The sequence below is a fragment of the Nyctereutes procyonoides genome, unplaced genomic scaffold, assembly GCF_905146905.1.
Source record: "Nyctereutes procyonoides isolate TBG_1078 unplaced genomic scaffold, NYPRO_anot_genome, whole genome shotgun sequence".
In the NCBI taxonomy this organism is placed as follows: Eukaryota; Metazoa; Chordata; class Mammalia; order Carnivora; family Canidae; genus Nyctereutes; species Nyctereutes procyonoides.
The window spans coordinates 50,659,525-50,677,911 of NW_026575047.1; the positions used below are offsets into that span (position 1 = coordinate 50,659,525).

Genomic DNA, 18,387 nt, shown 5'->3' on the forward strand with positions numbered 1-18,387 from the left:
ATTCTTTATCAGTTGCACATCAGAAAAACTTGAAGAGTTGAGATGGTGTTTCACTTGGTAGGGCAGGATCCTGGGCACCTGTGTTTTACAGTTAGGATTGGGAACATTCTTTTCTTTCTGTAGACTGCATTTTCATTTTACTGTAGATAAATGTGTTAAAATATACTTTTTGATTTCATTCGTAAGTGAGCTCCTTAGTTCACATTTTGATTTGGACATTTTAACGTCCTTTTGCATATATTTTGTGGGTAATTGAAAATCAGTAGTCTCTTTATTTTGGTATCTAGCCACCTTGGCTTTTGTGTAACAAATGCAAACATATGTGTAGGTATGTGTGTGTGCTTGCACACTTAATTACATATGGTCTTTTGGCACAAAGAAATTTTAGAGTCACCTGTTAAGCAGTTAGGTAGTCCTGCCTAAAGTTAATGTTTAAAGAATATTGATTTTAAACTGTGAATTCATTTTATATACGCAAAGCAAGGAATAAAATATATGATAGAATGGAACAATTGTTTCAATTGTGTTAGACCCAGCTGGTTAATGCCTACACAAAATCTATTTAATGCATCACTAAATAATCTTAAGTGTATTACTGTAATGCCTTTCTTATTTTGTGTCAGTAACATTGCAACATTTGATGTTAGGCTTAAAAATGTAGAAGAAAATTTCATATTCTTTCAAAATACTTTATGAAGATTGATTTATGAGATGTAACAAATACAACAATAGGTTTGAAAATATAAAAAATATCTAATTATTTTGTCTCAAAATCAGTGATATAAATTTATTTTTTAAAACTATTGCTAGGTGCTCTCTAGTTGTCACCATTGTTCTGCTCTGAATAGTTGGCTGCTGCTGACTTCATAAAGTCTCCACCAGAGTGTGCTAAAGATACTTTAGTGGGAAAAGTGTTATTTACTAGGCTTGTCTGGACTTGTTAGCAAGGGTAACCTTTCTTTTTTTTTTTTTTTTTTTTTTTTTTAAGAAAAGAATTTGATTCTTGTTTATGAGATTCCTTTTGCTGTGAAATAAGTCAGTATTTTTACAGATACTGTAAATGATCATTATTTAATCTCTCCAGTCTTGGTTCTCAAATCAGCATATTCGCTGGAAATAGTTTTGATTTATTTTGTGAAGTTATCCTTTAGAAATTGAAAGTTGCATTTTCATTTATGCAATGTTGATTTTTCTTTATGCAACGTGTTTTTCTGAAAACCTGAATACTTTAAAACGAACTAGAAAAACTAGTAATTTGTTTTTTGAGTTTAAGAAATATCTCAACATATAGCTATTGTGAATGCTTTTATTTTAAAATAACAATTTAAGTCAGTAAATAGGTTTAACATTGCAATTCCAGGATAAAATATCATTCTCAAGGTATTACTTGTGATGACCACAGGTTTTGTGTCATGCACTAAAGAGTCTGATAGAAAGTTTTCATCCCTTTATATTGGATAAGTTTCTAAGTGAGCATTTTACAGATTGATTATCTAGCAAAAGTACTGGTTGATAGCAACTCCTTTTTTTTTCTTCTCTCCTCCCACAGGTACCTTCACTCAAATAACATAGTTGTAGTTCCAGAAGGTAAGTGGACTTTCAGTTTTTAGTTAGGAGGTACCATAGTTTATACTTTCCTTTATAACAATAGAACAAAATTTGATTGCTGTATTAGGGAATTTTAGTTATGCATCTTTAATTTATTAGTTTCAAAGATTGTTCCCCCTAATTAGTAAGTTCAGTTAACCATTTTGATAAAATAAATAAGTCTGAAATGATTATAATTGTTAGGTAAGTAATAAAATAAAATTTTAAAGATTACTTTTTAAATCTGTTTTTATTATTTTTAAAGTATTTTGTACACTCAACATGGGCCTCGAACTCGAACCCTGGGATAAAGAGTCACATGCTCTACTGACTGAGCCAACCAGGCACCTCAAAAAGATAAATTTTTTTTAAAAAATTTTATTTGCTTATTTTAGAGAGGAGGGTGCAGGCAGGGAGAGGGACACAGGGAGAAGGAGAGAATCTCAAGCCGACTCTCTGCCGAGTGTGGAGCCCCACACAGGGCTCAATCCCATCACGCTGCGATCGTGACCTGAGCCCAGATCAAGAGTCGTTCATTCAGCTGACTGAGCCACGCATGTGCCCTGATAAATTTTAAACTTAATAAGTCCAGCTAACAATTTTGGTTAGACAAAAATAGCTTATATATCATTTCATGATTTATTTATTCAAACAGTACTTTACACTGTAACATTTTTATTGTGCTTTTTAAGGTATCATATTTTATATCAAGTTGAAGTCTTATCACTCCTATAAAGTTTAGTTTGATCTATGTTTTTACTATTTATGAGCAACAGAAGCAGGGAGATCAAGTATTAACATATTTTAATTGGCAGTACTTGCATTAAAGATTTGGCATAACACTTTGGTAAAACTGATTTTGCCATTACCTCTCTTTTCTTTTTGAAGCCATTGGATCCCTCGTAAAACTCCAATGTTTGGATCTTAGTGACAATGCCTTACAAATTGTTTGCCCAGAAATTGGTCGTCTAAGAGCTTTACGTCACCTTCGATTAGCTAATAACCAACTGCAATTCCTACCTCCAGGTAATCATAGTCTGTAGCACATGATAGTTTCTTGTCTATTTACAAATCTGTTTTTATTCCCGTTTCTCATTGTGTGTCTCAACAGCGGGCTTTGGGTATATTTGTGATTTGGGACAGTCCATTTGTTTGAAGATGAAACTAAGGAATGTGGGTGAAGTGTGTTCAAGAGTCTTTCCCTGATGCAGACATTAGAAGGTGGCATTTATGTTTTTAGCTACAATTACTACAATTATGCATTGCTATCAGCGCCCCTTCCAGTCATTCCTCTGGTGAAATATTTATACAAAAAGGTAATTCAAAGAATTTAGATGAACTCTGCATGATATAATCATTTTAGTATCCAAAAAGGAAATGCAGTGTTGTCTTTCTCTAGTAGGATAACTGATGTACATTAACTTTGATTTAATAAAAATCTTAACTAGAATTTCATAGCAGAATTTAAGTTTGAGTCCTAGAACTAAGAACTAAGAACTAAGTCCTAGAACTAAGAACTTGTCAGTTCTGCCTGCTGAACATCCTCTTAGAACGTGATGTACATATGTATAGTCCTGAAATTCTGCACTCTCCTGAGCTATCATTAAACCTGTTGGCTTTCTTACAAGAGGCATCCAGGGGCCTTCCTTTGTGAATCCACACATTTGCAAATTCTGTCATATGTCATTTCCCATATTTTAAAAAAAAAGATGTTAAAAAATAAAAAAAAAAACTTGTGCCTTAAATATTGTATGAAAGTTACTCTGCATTCAAGAATGAGCAGAGAAAAAATGCGGATGTCACATTGCTGAGGATTATTTCTACTTAGTAACTCAGGAACACCAAATCTCTTAGTTCACCAGTCTCTTAGTGTATCCGGGTGAAATGTATGAGTCTACCAAAATTACAAATTACTACCTGGTATGGAACTTCAGGGTCACATGAGAATGTTAAAAACTACTTATACTTAATCCATGACTGAAAAAGTCTGTAATAATTCTTTGTGATATAAAAAATACTTTCTCTTAAGTCTTTCAAGTACAAAAATTTCAAAGTGAAACACAATTAACTTATTAATTTTTATACTCTATGTGCTGGCCTTAATGTATAGGTTCAGTATTGTTTACAAAAATAGTATAGTGGTTGACTCTGCTTAAAAGATTCTTTGGCCATATATAATTACTGTCTTACATTTTCCAATGATAGTTAATATAAAAAATTTCAATAAGTTGTAGGAATCTGATCTTTCCTTTAGAGTTTATTGTATGTAATCGGGCTCAATAGTGGGGTTTATCATTCTAGCTTTCATCAAGTTTATAGATTCAAATGCTCAGGAAATTAGATTCTCTTTTGGAGATTGCCTAGAAAATGTATCAGTAAAGATAAAGTTTGGGTTTTCATATTCTCATATATGAAACTTCTACAAGATATGTAAAATCAAAATATATGGATATAATACTGTATTCAGAAGCCCCTTTTATATATATTTAAAGAGCATATGAGAAATACAATTCTGTTAGACCATTGTTCTTTGTATTCTATTTTTTCCTGTAATATAAGAGCATTTTGTGGTAGAATGCAGTCATTTCCTTCCATTATATACTCTTAGAGGTTAAGGATGTGCTACTAATATCATTGACTGCTTCCTAATAACCAGTGAAGGGTATAGGTTTTCTGATTGCTTGCATCTTATTTTTAATTTATATCTCACCTGTTACATAATAGATTTTAAGTGTTTACTTCTGGTTTTATTTCCGTAGCTTTCTTCTGTTATGTATGTTAGGTTTTGCCTGTTTTGGGTAAAATTATATATAGTAATAGCTGGGTTTTGAATAGAACTTTTGGCTGAGTTGTGTGTAGATTTTTTTCTTTCTAGGCCATCATGAGTAGCAATGGACTAGATCTTACTAATTATTTGATTCACTTTATTTATCTCTTTATGAGGTATTTTCCTATGTTATGATTTGAATGGCTGAGTGGCTAGGTATATATCCTCCAGATGTCTGATCATGTTGGGCATATACAATGGGAAAGTATTCTAAGTGTAGTAAAAAAAAAGAGGAGGGGAGGGGATCCCTGAGTGGCTCAGCACTTTAGCGCCTGCCTTAGGCTCAGGGTGTGATCCTGGAGTCCTGGGATCGAGTCCCGCATCGGGCTCCCTGCATGGAGCCTGCTTCTCCCTCTTCCTGTGTCTCTGCCTCTCTCTCTCTCTCTCTCTCTCTCTCTCTCTCTCTCCGTGTCTCTCATGAATAAATAAATAAAATCTTAAAAAAAAAAAAAGGAGGGGGACTCCCATGTTGTCCCTATTTGATGACGGTAGACACCATTGTTAAATTTGATTGTTAGCCCCTTCTACCCAGTCCAGGATTGTGTATAGACTGCTACATGTTATATTCCTTCAAAAGGCTTAACATTTCATTATGTGCATTTGTTATGGTTGAAAAACCTTTGAATATAATTTCATATTCAATATTTAAAGTTTGAAAACTTTGATATCAATATTTGAAAAATCTAGATGTGTATATAGAGTTTTAAGATTAGGGTCTAAGTATGAATTACAAGGGGTTTCATGAACACCCTGAAATTTGCACACAGTTTGATATTTATGAGTATGTACATGTTGCTGTGAAGAAGGTCCAATGTTTTCATTAGTTTCTTAAACACATCCGTGACTCATATGGTTGATTCTATTGAGTTGTCTGCCAATACAGACATGGTAGCAGCCATGTGGACTGGGATCCATTTTCTGGGATGTCACTTAACCCCATTCTGTTAGATTGAATGTATTGCCGTTTTCCTACCTTATGACATAGCTTTATCTCTACAGTTGATTGGTGTTAGTGTAGGTACCTGACCCAAGCGGAACACTTATCCTGGGAATTTTGGATCCGGCTGGTGGGGGAGAAGGAAAGAGAGTTAGAGATATCAGGGGAAATGAAAGAAGAAAATCAGTTTCTTTTTCTCTCTGGGCTACTGCACAATGCCGTGTAATCTTCTGGGGTGCTGGGAAGTAGCCACACAGACTGGGAAACAGAAAAAGAAACATGAAGCAGATATGTGGAGAGAAGATGGAGGCAGAGACTTTCTAAGTTTTCTTTAGTATCCCAGTCATTGGCTGTGTCCTTAAGGCCCATAGGCTTTGTGCTTAAGAGAGCTCTAGTAAGCTTCCATGAATTGCTACCAAAAGAGCTCCATGTGACAGTGCTGCCCTAAAGGCTTACAGCAGCCATTCTGGGGTATAGGATTGATTGTTTCTTGAACTCCCTTATTTACTTAACTGTTAATATTTCGAAATTGCAAAAGCTCTTATTAGTAGAAGGAAGTCCAGGGTTAGCAATAGCAAGATCAGTAGTATGTCTGTAAAGCAGTTCATTCTGTCATCTGTTTTTTCCCCCCTCTATACAACATTCTTTGCACCCTATTAGATGTCTTCCCCCTCCCTCCATCCCAGCACAACTAGTTTTTTTGGGAGGAACAGAGAACACTGGTGTGAAGTGGTGACAGGATATAGGAATGTAGAGACAGCTTAGAGTGTGTTATTAAGCCAATGCAGGGGAGGTACAATTTTTCCTCTGCCCTCTTAGTGTCTCCAGCTGGGCCCAAGAATTAACTGAGATAAGACAGATCAATAAGAGAAGTACATAAATTTTATTTAGTGATTTTACACGTACAAAGGCACCTTCATCAGAAAAATAAAGACCCAAAGAAGCAGATAAAGCCAAACAACTGTGCGCTAGGTTGGATGAAGAGTAGTAGTTGTGAAAACGTAACAAGACAAAGGGGTGTGGCCTAGGGCAGTTAGTTGTGAAACAGTGACTAGGAACAGTAAGAGTTAGTTTAACAAGGTTGATTTGTTAAGATCTCCCTTGGTCTCTGCTCTCCATCTCTGCTGATGAGAATGTCTTCCTTCCTCCTGGTATAGGGAAGACACCTTTTATATGGGAGTTATATCTTGTACTTCTAGGAAGAAAAGAGAAGGTCAAAGTGCCTTCTTGCATCTGCCATTTTTTAGCGCATTTAACTCAAAATAATTAATATGCCAGACAGGCAGATTATGGGGTGGCACGCTCTGAACTCCTGTATGAAACACATGGAATCATCCTGCTCAAGTGTTGAGAGGCTTAAGCAGTTAAACATCGACTCCCCAGAATTACTGGTTCAGAGTTGCTTAGGGAAAGGGTACTTGTCAATGTGTTACCTACATACATGTGGCAGAGCTGCAGCCTTCTGTAGAAAAAGCCTCAGCCACAGGGATAGAGATACTGGCAGCGAAGCACTAACCAGAGAACGCGCAAGTGGTAGGGCTGAGTCACATATGCATGGGGCTCCAACAAATTCCGACAGACGTGCACCATAGACTGAAGAAAGGTTCTTGATACACATGCTTTAAATATTTTCCTGACTTTATCTATAACCTGGCCTGAAAGGGAAGGCGAATTTAATAATATGGATTTAACTTGGATCCAAGATGAATAAACAATCATCATTCAAAAACAAAATCTTCCCAGCTAAAATTATTGAAGTCATGGGTTTTGTTTTATTTTTTTTTAAGATTTTACTTATTTTTTTATTTGAGAGAGAGAGAAAAAGAGAAAGAGCAAGCATGAGCTGGGGGAGTGGCAAAGGAAGAGGGAGAAACACACCCTGCCGAGTGGGAGCCTGGTGTGGGGCTCAATTCTAGGACCCTGAGATCATGACCTGAGCCAGAGTCAGATGCTTAACCCACTGAGCCATCCTGGTTCCCCTCAAGTCATGGTTTATGGTACAAGAACTTTGGAATCTTGAAGCATTATTTTTCTGAGCAGGCCTAGTTCCCTTTTAAAAAAATTATTATTTTAATAACTTTGTATTTTACTTGGCAGTGAGTTTTATAGGTTTGTGTCCAAATACAGGAAGGAAAAGATTAAATTAAGAATTTGGCTTATTTTTTTCAACTATAATATTTAAAATTTTAATTTTTGATCTTTATTTTTCACACATAAAATATTTTAAGGTATGCAACATGAGTTTTTGATATATGTATGTGGTGTAAATTGATTACCACAATGAAACTAAAATATCCATCACCTCCTGCAGTTACTCTGTGTGTGTAGTGAGAACACTTGAGATCTACTCTTTTAGCAAACTTCAAATATGCAATAAATTATTGTGTATTAGTAATACATTGTACAATACATTAATATAAGTGTATTAATACATTATTATTAGTTGCCTTTGTTTTTAAAAAAACCTTTTATTATGGAAAATTTGAAATACAGAAGTAGAATAGAACAATGTCTTCTCTTACAGTTTTTTTTTTAATTGAGGTAAATTTTTCATATAGTGAAATGCTCAAATGTACAATTCTGAGTTTTGACAAATGTATATACGCATGTATTCAGCATCTTTGTCAAGATACAGAACATTTCCATTACCCCAGAAAGTACTCTCATGTCTCTTCCAGTCTTGGTTGCCATAGGCAAACACTCTTCTGATTTCTGTGACCACAGATTAATGTGATCTGCCATTGAACATAATATAAGTGGAGCTGTATTTCAAGATGCATTTATTGGTAGTCCATTCTGCTTTAATTTGCAGGGAAGTATTCTAATGTTTGAATATATGGTAGATACATTTATTTCCCTCTTGATAGATATGGGTTTCCTCCAGCTTTGGACTATGATGAATACCACTAATATTAAACATTCTTATGTAAGGTTTTCTATGGATATTTGTTTTCATATCTATCTATATATATATATCTCATTATGATTTACTTAGGATGTTGTACTACTTAGCATAAATTGTAAGACTCTTCTAGTAATATACTTCTATATATCCTCATGTTCTTATATTGTATTTTTTTCTATATATGTTATGAACCCCACAATATAGTGTCTATTTTGCAAGTCAACTGTCTTTAAAGGAAATCAAGGGGGGAAAAAAAAAGGAAATCAAGGGGATCCCTGAGTGGCTCAGTGGTTTAGCGCCTGCCTTCCGCCCAGGGCATGATTCTGGAGTCCCCGGATCGAGTCCCGCTTCAGGCTTCCTGCATTTAGCCTGCTTCTCCCTCTGCCTGTGTCTCTGCCCCCCCCCCGTGTGTGTGTGTGTGTGTGTGTGTGTGTGTGTCTCTCATGAATAAATAAATAAAATCTTTTTAAAAACCTAAAAAACCTAAAAAATAAAGGAAATGAAGACAATAAAAAAGATATTCTGTTTTATGTTTACTATTTCCCATGTTCTTCGTTATTTCCTGTAGTTGTATAGTTGTATTTTCTACCTGGTATCATTTCTCTTCAGCCTGAAGTACTTCTTCTAGTTATTACTTGTAGTGCAAGTCCTCTGGCAATGACCTCAGTTTTCTTTATGCAAAACTGTCTTTATTTTTGAAGAATATTTTCTCTGGATATAGAATTCTCAATTGACAGGATTTCTTTCTAGCACTTTATGAAAGTGACCTGTTGATACAATGATACAAAATTTGTATCATTCTTAGCTTGTATATAATATCTTTTTCTATAGTGATTTTAAAATTTTTCTCTTTATCTTTTGTTAGCAGTTTGTTTCAGATGGGCCACAATGTAGGACTTTAAAAATATCCTGGTTGGAGTTTTCTTGATTCCCCAGTTGGGAAGTTTTCTGTCATTATTTCTTCAGATATTTTTCTGCTCTGTTCCTCTCTTTCCAAGAGCTCCAGTCACACACATTAAATCATTTGATATTGTTTCACAGGTCACTGAGACTTTGTTCTTCTAAGAAATTTTTTTTTTTCTCTTGATCTGAAGGTGTATGACATACCTGATGATCTGCCTTCTGCTCACTGACTTCTTTTGCTCTCTCTGGTGTGTCATTTATTAAGCACCTCTTCCTCTCATGGCTTTCTCCTCTTTGGTACCTTGTCCTACATTTTCCAGCTGCTTCAGCTCCCCAGGTCAGATCTCTGGCCCTTCTGCTCTGTGAGACTGCTGAGCTCTGCTTGGGGTAGCTCTTCCTGTGCTGTGGCCCAGAGTGTACCCTATGGCAGAAAGCCATGTCCCAACACGAAGTTCAACTCTTGAAAGATCAAAGTTCTGTGTTTCTTGTCTGTTCCTTGAAAAACAGTTACCTCATATATTTTTGAGTAGTTTTATTGTATTTTGGTGGGGAACAAGTCTGGTGTCAGTGACCCTGTCATGTCTGGAAGTGGGTGTCCATTACATGTTCTTTTATCTCTCATCTGATTGCTAACCTGCATGCTTTCATACATATAAAGTATGTACTACTCAAACAATTGTATACTGCCTTCTACTTTTAGCATCAAAAGTGGAATAATATTTGTTACAGAACAAATTTAAACTCATTTTATTACAGAGGCTTTTTCTAACTTCATCAAGTAAAATTATGTGATTCATTAGGTAGACAAATACCATGCACTTGCAAATAAAAGAATATTAAGGAAAGATTTCCATCAGTGCAGAGCTGCTTGCCAAATATTTTTGTGATTCACCCTTTGGTAAAGACCACATGGGCCAATGGACATTAGAAGCATCTGCTCACTCTTGATAGTCGACAGAAGCCTGATGCTTTTGTGATTTGCTGTGAACTCCCATGAGAGAAGGTTGTGGTAACAAACAAACAACAAAATGTAACCAGGAGTTAGAAAAGATGTTGCTTACATCTGGCATATAAATCAGCCTATTTTTTTTTTTTTGAAAATTTTTTTTATCCTTGAAAAGTTGTTTTGTATACCAAAAAAGGAAAGTTTTTAGTCCAAATTTAAAACATTAAAGCAACCTATGTTGTATTTAATAATAATTTTTTTAAATAATGAAAGCATACAAAAGAACATATGTCTGCAAAAATAAAATACACAAACAGAAATATGTGCTACATTTAACTAGCATGAATTGTTCCAAAAATTCAGCCTTCAAGTATGGTCAAGTTTATTATTTTTTTCTTAAATTGTGTTTCTCTTCTAGTTGAGCCTCTCATTGCTTTATTGAAATGAAATTTAGTATCTCTTCTTAGATCTTTCCTGTTGCTGCCTAAATTGTTCTGAAATCTCTGTGCTCATTGGTCTAATGTAGAGGTAGGGAGGAACAGATCTACCCTCTTCCTGTAGAGCACATAGCAGGAACGGATCTTGGTCATGCTAGGGCTTCCACTGTTGCTCACTGCCCCATTTGTTGAGACTTTATTGGCGTAATCTGACATATGATAGCAGCTGCTGTGCTTCTTCAGGAGTGCCGACCCCACTCCTGTAGGTACAGACTGGTCACTAGTAATACACATTGGTGTTCCCTCTGTTAGTTTCTAGGGCTGCTGGGTACCTCCAGGAGCACTGGGTCAGCCCAGGTTTCATTGTCATCTCTTCCATTGTGCCTGCCATTCAGAGATCAACTCAAAGGGAAAATAGAGCAGCTCTCTTCTTGAATCCTCAAAACACAAAGAATCTTATTGAAGCCCCTCCCGCAAATTATCATGGCTCTTCACCCCATATTACCATCCTTGGTGGCCACCACAATAATTTGGGATAATATACCTTCCTAGGGAGACTCAGCTTTTCACCGATTCCATATCAGTGCTGGCAAATTAACTATCACTTTTCTCACTAATAAAGAATCTAAATAGTACTGGCAGAGCACCCCTCTGGTGTCACCAAGGTATATATGTATAGTCAGCAATATATATAAATAGACTTCCTCTATCTTATAGGGCTATTTACATTACCTGGGGGGCACTGACTTACTGTTTCATCTACCTAACAAAAAATTTTTGTTGCTTCAGAGTACTCATGCTCTGTGATAGAGGAAGGCCTCACCTTGGTGAACAAAATTTAGACCCAGACTTCAAAGGAGCTTATGATGTTTTATTGTCTAATATTTTAGACTAATATTTGTACTTCCAAGGAAGAGGGTAGACAGAGAGGATAGAGAAAAAAAGTATTGTATTAGTACTCAGTTATCTGGGTACAGTCCAGAGTGGTTAAGATACCTGTTGGACAACTAATGGACAGAGGGATAAAATCTAACCATTTACACATCCTCAGCTTGCTAGATTTCCATTAACTAATTGAATAAGTTGTCTACCAGAGTCCAAAACTCATATTCAGAATTTGTTCTTTCATTGTTTCTTATACACATAAAGTTACTTTATTAGTAACTTTGTTATACATAATACTCTGTTAGTAAGGTAACTGTATACCATAGCTAAATACATATTGGTAACTTCATAGTAACATACAGATTTTTTATTCAGGTTTTTATATAAAATTGTCTCTGCATACTACATTAGATAAAACACATTGATTTCTCAGAAAGAAATATTTTTATTATCAATACTATTACATATTGTATAATCTCGTTACAAATGGAGCTAAAACTTTAAAATTTTACTTAAAAACTTTTCCAAAGTTTAAAAATTGGGCAAACACGTTGGAATAAAAATGGCCATTAAGATTCTTCTAAAAGAAAAAAAAAAGTTTTGTTTTCTGGACCATGCATCCTTTTCCATGTCAAGTAAATACAGAAACGCTCCTTTTTAGGAAAGATGTGAAGGGCAACTGCAGAACACATGCCAAATGTCTGAAAAACAAAAGTTCATTGTGATGATACTTTAAAAAAAAAAGGCAAAAGGAGAAAAGTTAGTCCTTTAGACTTAGAAATTCTCTCCCATCAATCATACTATTGGCTAAGGCATGTTGAATTCCTTTCCATGGCCCATTCCTTTGTGAAAAGATTTAAAAGCAGCTAACATCATAATAACAACGACCCAATTTGAAATCCCAAGGGGAATACTTCCAAATTTACTTTACATCCAGGACTGTTATTCTTCCCTCTTTGTGTACAATTAATTTTCTTCACCGAGGTCTATTATGAGCTTGGGGTCGATGGAAACTGTGAAGATAGTACAGAGATCATTTGAAGAGGATTTAAGAAGTCATGCATGAAGTTGAGGGACTGAGCTGATGTGTAAGGTGGTATTCAGGACCAAATGATCTAGATTCAAGTGTTTCCCATTATTTTCTCTCTGAAATATATTCAACTCATAGTCTTTCACACACATTCCTTTTAGGATCATCTTTCTAAATTTCAGATTTGAAAACTACTTTGGCAGTTAAAATAATTTGCCAAAAGTATTGTGGTTGCAGTGATAGAAGCTCATAATGGGTTCATAACCATATGTTTATTGTAAATACCAGGAATTAGGGATATTTTTTAAAAAGCTGATAAATATAAGTGATCTTCCTCTTTAGGAGTGAATGTTCTTGAGAACCTATAAAATGTATTTTTTAGGAACAACTTATTAATGGGAATTCAGAGATTGAATTGTTATTTTTGAATGTAAATCAGCTTTCAGTACTTTCAAGGTGGTGTGGAGTAATTTCTTTTTTTTTTAAAGATAGATAGATTTATTTATTTATTTGTTTGTTTGTTTGTTTGTTTATGAGAGAGAGAGAGAGAGAGAGAGAGGCAGAGACACAGGCCGAGGGAGAAGCAGGCTCCATGCCGGGAGCCTGACGTGGGACTCGATCCCGGGACTCCAGGATCGCGTCCTGGGCCAAAGACAGGCGCTAAACTGCTGAGCCACCCAGGGATCCGCTCCAGGTGGTGTGGAGTAATTTCTATCATAGCTTTGGTATCTTGATAAAACTCGGGATTCATAGTTCATTTTTACTAAAGAGATTTTGAGTATTAAATGTATTTTTATATATTAATAGTGATTTGATTTGTATTTGTGAACCAGTCTCTTGAAAAAGCAAGTTTTAAATAGGTACATTTAAAAAGATTATATTTTCATGGTTATTTTATAGCTATCTTTTATTTTAACCTTGATTTCAGTATATTTTGTGACATCAGAAAATTATAGTTTTAGGTCAAACTCTATAATCATGAAGAAAAAGTAACTGGCAGAATATAGATTATGTGCTAAAATAGGTATTTCCTAAAAAAAATTGTCTTCAATATATAAAATCTTTATTTTGTTTCATATTTTATTTGAACATACTTGTTACTTACTTCATCTTTAAATTGTTTTAACCTATTAAAGGTTTTAAGTCATATTGTCTATTGTGCGAGTAGTTTTAAAGGTAGTGATTGTTTTAGTGAATGAAAAGCTTTATGATTTGCCAAGAGTTGATGTAATGAGAAGTAATTAAACAAAATTAAGTTTGATATAGTTTGTTACCAACCCCCCCACATACAATTGATATCATAGTTTTTTGTTTAATCCTTTTTACTATTCCTTTTTTAAAAATCAAAATTTTACACAGATATGTTGATGTTTTTAAACAACTTGTGTTTTCATTGTGTATTTGTGACAAGACTTGAAGTCAAAACTGTGTCTGTCAAAGAGTTTAAAAAATGAATGTCCTTACATGCTTATAAGTGTCATTAGCTGGTTGTATGTCTTCTCTCTTTCTTGGCTAGATCTGCTGACATTTCCTGCTCCTGCCTTATTCTGAAAGAGAATTAAAATCTGGCAGGTTTTGTTTTGATGACTTTTTTCTTTTTAATCCCCAAAGTTTGGTATTTATTACTTTAGTGTGAACTTACAATATCAGTCTTAGTGTCTTAGTATTTATTTTGGGGGGAGTAATGGCAAGTTTGGTAGAAGGCATATTATTTACTTATATATTTAGGTTCTTAAAATGTTGAAATCAAGTTTGTTGGAAATAGTAGCTGAAAGATATATATGGATATTTTGAGTAATCTCAGAATTTCTTTTACCCATTTTTACCCCTATCTAAAATTCAAATGTATATTTTTATGAATGAAAGTATAAGTTTTTTAGAAGTCAAATAAGTTTAAAAATTGAATTATTAAAGCTTCAGTTGAGTAACCAAGGAAATATTTTTATAATTTTCTCTTGACATGACTTGAAAAAGATATAAAGCAGAACAAAAATAACTTGGAGAATATTTTCAAAAAGTATGCACAATCATGCATATTGTTGTATATATATCCAAAACCCAAGTTAGGGTTTCTGTGGTGGTGTTCTTCTATTGCTTGCTCTCAGTAGGTGACTGAATATTACCTGTTTGAGTATGTGAGACAATTTTTTTTTTTTTACAAATTTTTCTGCATAAGCAGTGAAGGAAGACTCATTAATATTGTCTTACTTACATGGAATATTGCCTTAAAGTCTGTACACACCAAGAGGGACTGCTCTTGTTCAGAGATAAATATCCATGCTTTGTTCACGTAAAGTGAAATGATCCAGTGGCATAATTGAATATATATTTTATACATGCTAAATTTAAGAACCAAAAATTTATATTACAGTTAGCAAGTGATACATTGAACATAGACTATAAAATGCTGTTAATTTTCTTTTTTTTTCTTTTTAAAGATTTTATTTATTTATTCATGAGAGAGAGGCAGAGGCACAGGCGGGGGGGGGGGGGGGGGAAGCAGGCTCCATGCAGGGAGCCTGATGCCGTACTCGATCCTGGGTCCCCAGGATCACGCCCTGGGCTGAAGGCAGCACTAAACCGCTGAGCCACCCAGGCTGCCTGAATGCTGTTAATTTTAAATGAAAGAGAAAAATGAAAGTTTTATTCTGTTTGTTTTTTGAGATTCTTAGCATAGAAGATCAAATCAGCTTTGCAACCAACAGTTGGTACTAATTTTACCTATTCTGTGCTTTTTAAGAATTTTTTTCTAAAGTGCCAATCATCATATCTATTTTATTTGAATGCTCTTGGTTTGCCTATGATATCCTGTGAAAATGATTTCGGACTTTATGGCTAAAGCTCTTTGAATTTCCTGCACTTAGAATTCCATGGAGCTTTAAGAACTGTGAACTTTCAATAGAGCAAAAAAGCATAATGTCACTGAATCCCTCTGTCTCCATTTTCTTACTCAGCATGGTACATAGGTTTTAACTTGATGGGTCCTGATATATCTTCTACCGTCAAAATACAACATCCTTAAATTTATGCTCATGCTGACAGGTTTCATTTTGTGAAGGGCATGGAAATCACTGTCAAAAATCTTTTTTCTGCTGCTAAAAAACATGACATAATACAAGGTATGAGTGTTTATATATCATGTCTGTTTATCTCCTATTGATAGTTTAAATTTCTAACTACTTGTAAATTAGAAACTGTTAAGTTATGATATAGAAACAGTAAAGCAAGAAGTAGCACTTTGATTTCCTTATCTCCGGGCCTCTCTCTCTAATCGATTTACACAACTTGTATCCCTCAATATCACTTTTAAAGTCCTCTAAACAATGTCTTGTTAATCTTTTTTTTTAAAATATTTTATTTATTTATTCATGAAAGACAGAGAGAGGGAGAGGGAGGCAGAGACACAGGCAGAGGGAGAAGCAGGCTCCATGCAGGGAGCCTGATTTGGGACTCGATCCCGGGTCTCCAGTATCACACCCTGGGCCGAAGGCGGCACTAAACCGCTGAGCCACCCAGGGATGCCCTATCTTGTTAATCTTTTTAACGATGTCAGTTATGTTGTTCCTGGCATGAGTGACAAATTGATTTGAACTACTGCCCATTGATTTTTTAAAAACATCTTTATAGAGATAATTTACGTAACATGAAATTTACCATTTTACATGTTCCATTTGATGAATTTTATTTGAATGTGTACAGTTGAGGAACCCTCATCACAGTCAAGTTCTAGAATGTGTCCTTCATCTCCAAAAGTCCCCCAGTTCCTGTTTGTCGCCAGCCCTGGTTCTTAACTCCAGCCAACTGCCAATCTATTTTTATAGCTTTGCCTTTTCTAGAAATTGCATATAAATGGAATCATGTAATATGTAGCCTTTTGTGTCTTGGCTTAGTTTACTTAGCATAATGTTCTTGTATGCAATTTCTTGTTTTAGTAGCTTGGGTTTTTTTTTATTGCTAAGTAATATTTTGTTGTATGAATATGCCGTATTTTGTTTATTCATTAGGCGATTGATCATTTAAATTGTTTTTAATTTGGGCAGTTATGAATAATACTGCTATGAACATTTGTGCACAAGCTTTTTGTGGGTAAATGTTTTCCTTACTCTTGGGTAAATATCTAGGAATAGAATTGCTGGATTTTGTGGCTAACCAAGTTTTTCACTTTGAAAGGAAGTGCTAAACTGTCTTCCAAAGTAGCTATACCATGTACATTCCTGCTAGCAATGTGTGAGGTTCTAATTCTTCCATATCCTTGCCAACATTTGGTATTTTCTCTCTTCTTATTGTGGCTGTCCTAGTGGCTATACAATAGCAACTCATGATTTTATTTTGCATTTCCCTAGTAATTGAAGATTAGGCATCTTTTTTTTTTTTTCTTCACAAAATTCATATGTTGAAATCCTAACCCCCCAATTAGGAATTGGGGCCCTTGGGGTATAATTAGGTCATTAGGTCAGAGCCTTCAAGAATGAGATTGGAGCCCTTGTAAAGGAAGCCCAAGAAAACTCCCTCAGCCTTTCATCCATGTCAGGTCACAGTGAGAAAATAGCCATTAGTGAGAAAGCAGGCCCTCACTAGACACCTAATATGCCAGGTCCTTGATCTTGGATTCCCCAGCCTCCAAACAGTGAGAAATAAGTTTCTGTTGTTTTTAAGTCACACAGTTTATGGTATTTTTGTTACAGAAGCCTGAACAGACTAAGGTAGTATCTTTTTCTTGTGCTTATTTGCCATTTCTTTGGTGATGTTTATGTCTTTAGAAATCTTTTGCTCAATTTTGTTGTTTGTGGGTTTTTTTTTTTTTTTAAGATTTATCCATCTGTTTTAGGAGAGAGAGATAACACATGCACACACATACATGTGCGCATGCACAAGCTGGGGGAGAGGCAAAGAGAAAGGGAGACAAGCAGACTCCCTGCCAAATGGGGAGCCCTACTGGGGACTGGATCCCAGGACCCTGAGATTATGACCTGAGCCTAAACCAAGAGTCAGATGCCCAAGCGATTGAGCCCCCTAGGTGCCCCTAAGTTGTTTTTGTTCTTATTATTAGTTGTAAGAGTTATTTATATATGTTCTGATGTTATAGGGTAGTTTTCACAAAAAAAGGTAAAGATCATGATTTCCATACAGATGTAAACATTTTAAAATGTGTTAAACCTTTTATTTAACCTGTTAATAAGAAAACTGGTAATGAATGATAACCGGTTCAAAAGAGGATGCAAAAAACAGAACATTTATAGATTAAGAATGTTGAAGTGAATGTTCAAATGGAAGCAAAGCTGGTTTTCTCCACAGGGACAGAGAGTTGTCTCTCCATTGGACATAATTATTTTTGTGTTGATAAACAAGGATTATTTTACATTGCTATCAATAATTATCTACAACTTAACAGAGTTATGAAATAGCTCTCATAGAATGAGAATCAAATAACTTGGAAAGAGGTGTTATAGACTGGGGATTAGCAAAATCTGACCTACCTAATGTTGTAAATAAAGTTTTGTTGGAAGACAGCCATGCCCATTCATATACATATTGTCTATGGCTGCTTTTGTGCTACAGTGGCAGAGTTGCATAGTTGTGGCAATGGTTCACAAAGCCTAAAATGTTTACTAAATAACCCCTTACAGCACATTTGCCAAGGCTACTCTTGTCTGGATGCAAGCCCTATAGCATATGTGTAAATATTTTCTCCTAGTCTGTGGCTTGTCTCTTCATAGTCTCTTCAAATTGTTCCAACACAATTTGTTGAAAAGACTATCCTTTCTTTGTAGAATTTTCTTGGTACCTTTGTTGAAAATTAGTTGTCTATAAACATATGTGTTTATTTCTGATGTTCTGTTAGTCTTTATGTCTCTCCTTATGACAATAACACATTGGCTTGATTACTGTAGCTTTAATGGGAAGTTTCAAAAGGAGGCCATGTAAGGCTT

General features: G+C 35.0%; 1 protein-coding gene across 5 annotated transcripts in view; it reads left to right on the forward strand.

Moving 5' to 3' along the window:
* Positions 1-18,387, forward strand: part of LRRC28 (leucine rich repeat containing 28) — a 160,330-nt gene that overhangs the window by 36,910 nt on the left and 105,033 nt on the right. For all 5 annotated transcript variants that reach the window (XM_055326365.1, XM_055326369.1, XM_055326367.1 and 2 more), the window contains exons 4-5: positions 1,550-1,587; positions 2,476-2,613. In XM_055326365.1, the coding sequence (XP_055182340.1) occupies positions 1,550-1,587; positions 2,476-2,613 (176 nt within the window). The remainder of the gene's footprint in view (positions 1-1,549; positions 1,588-2,475; positions 2,614-18,387) is intronic.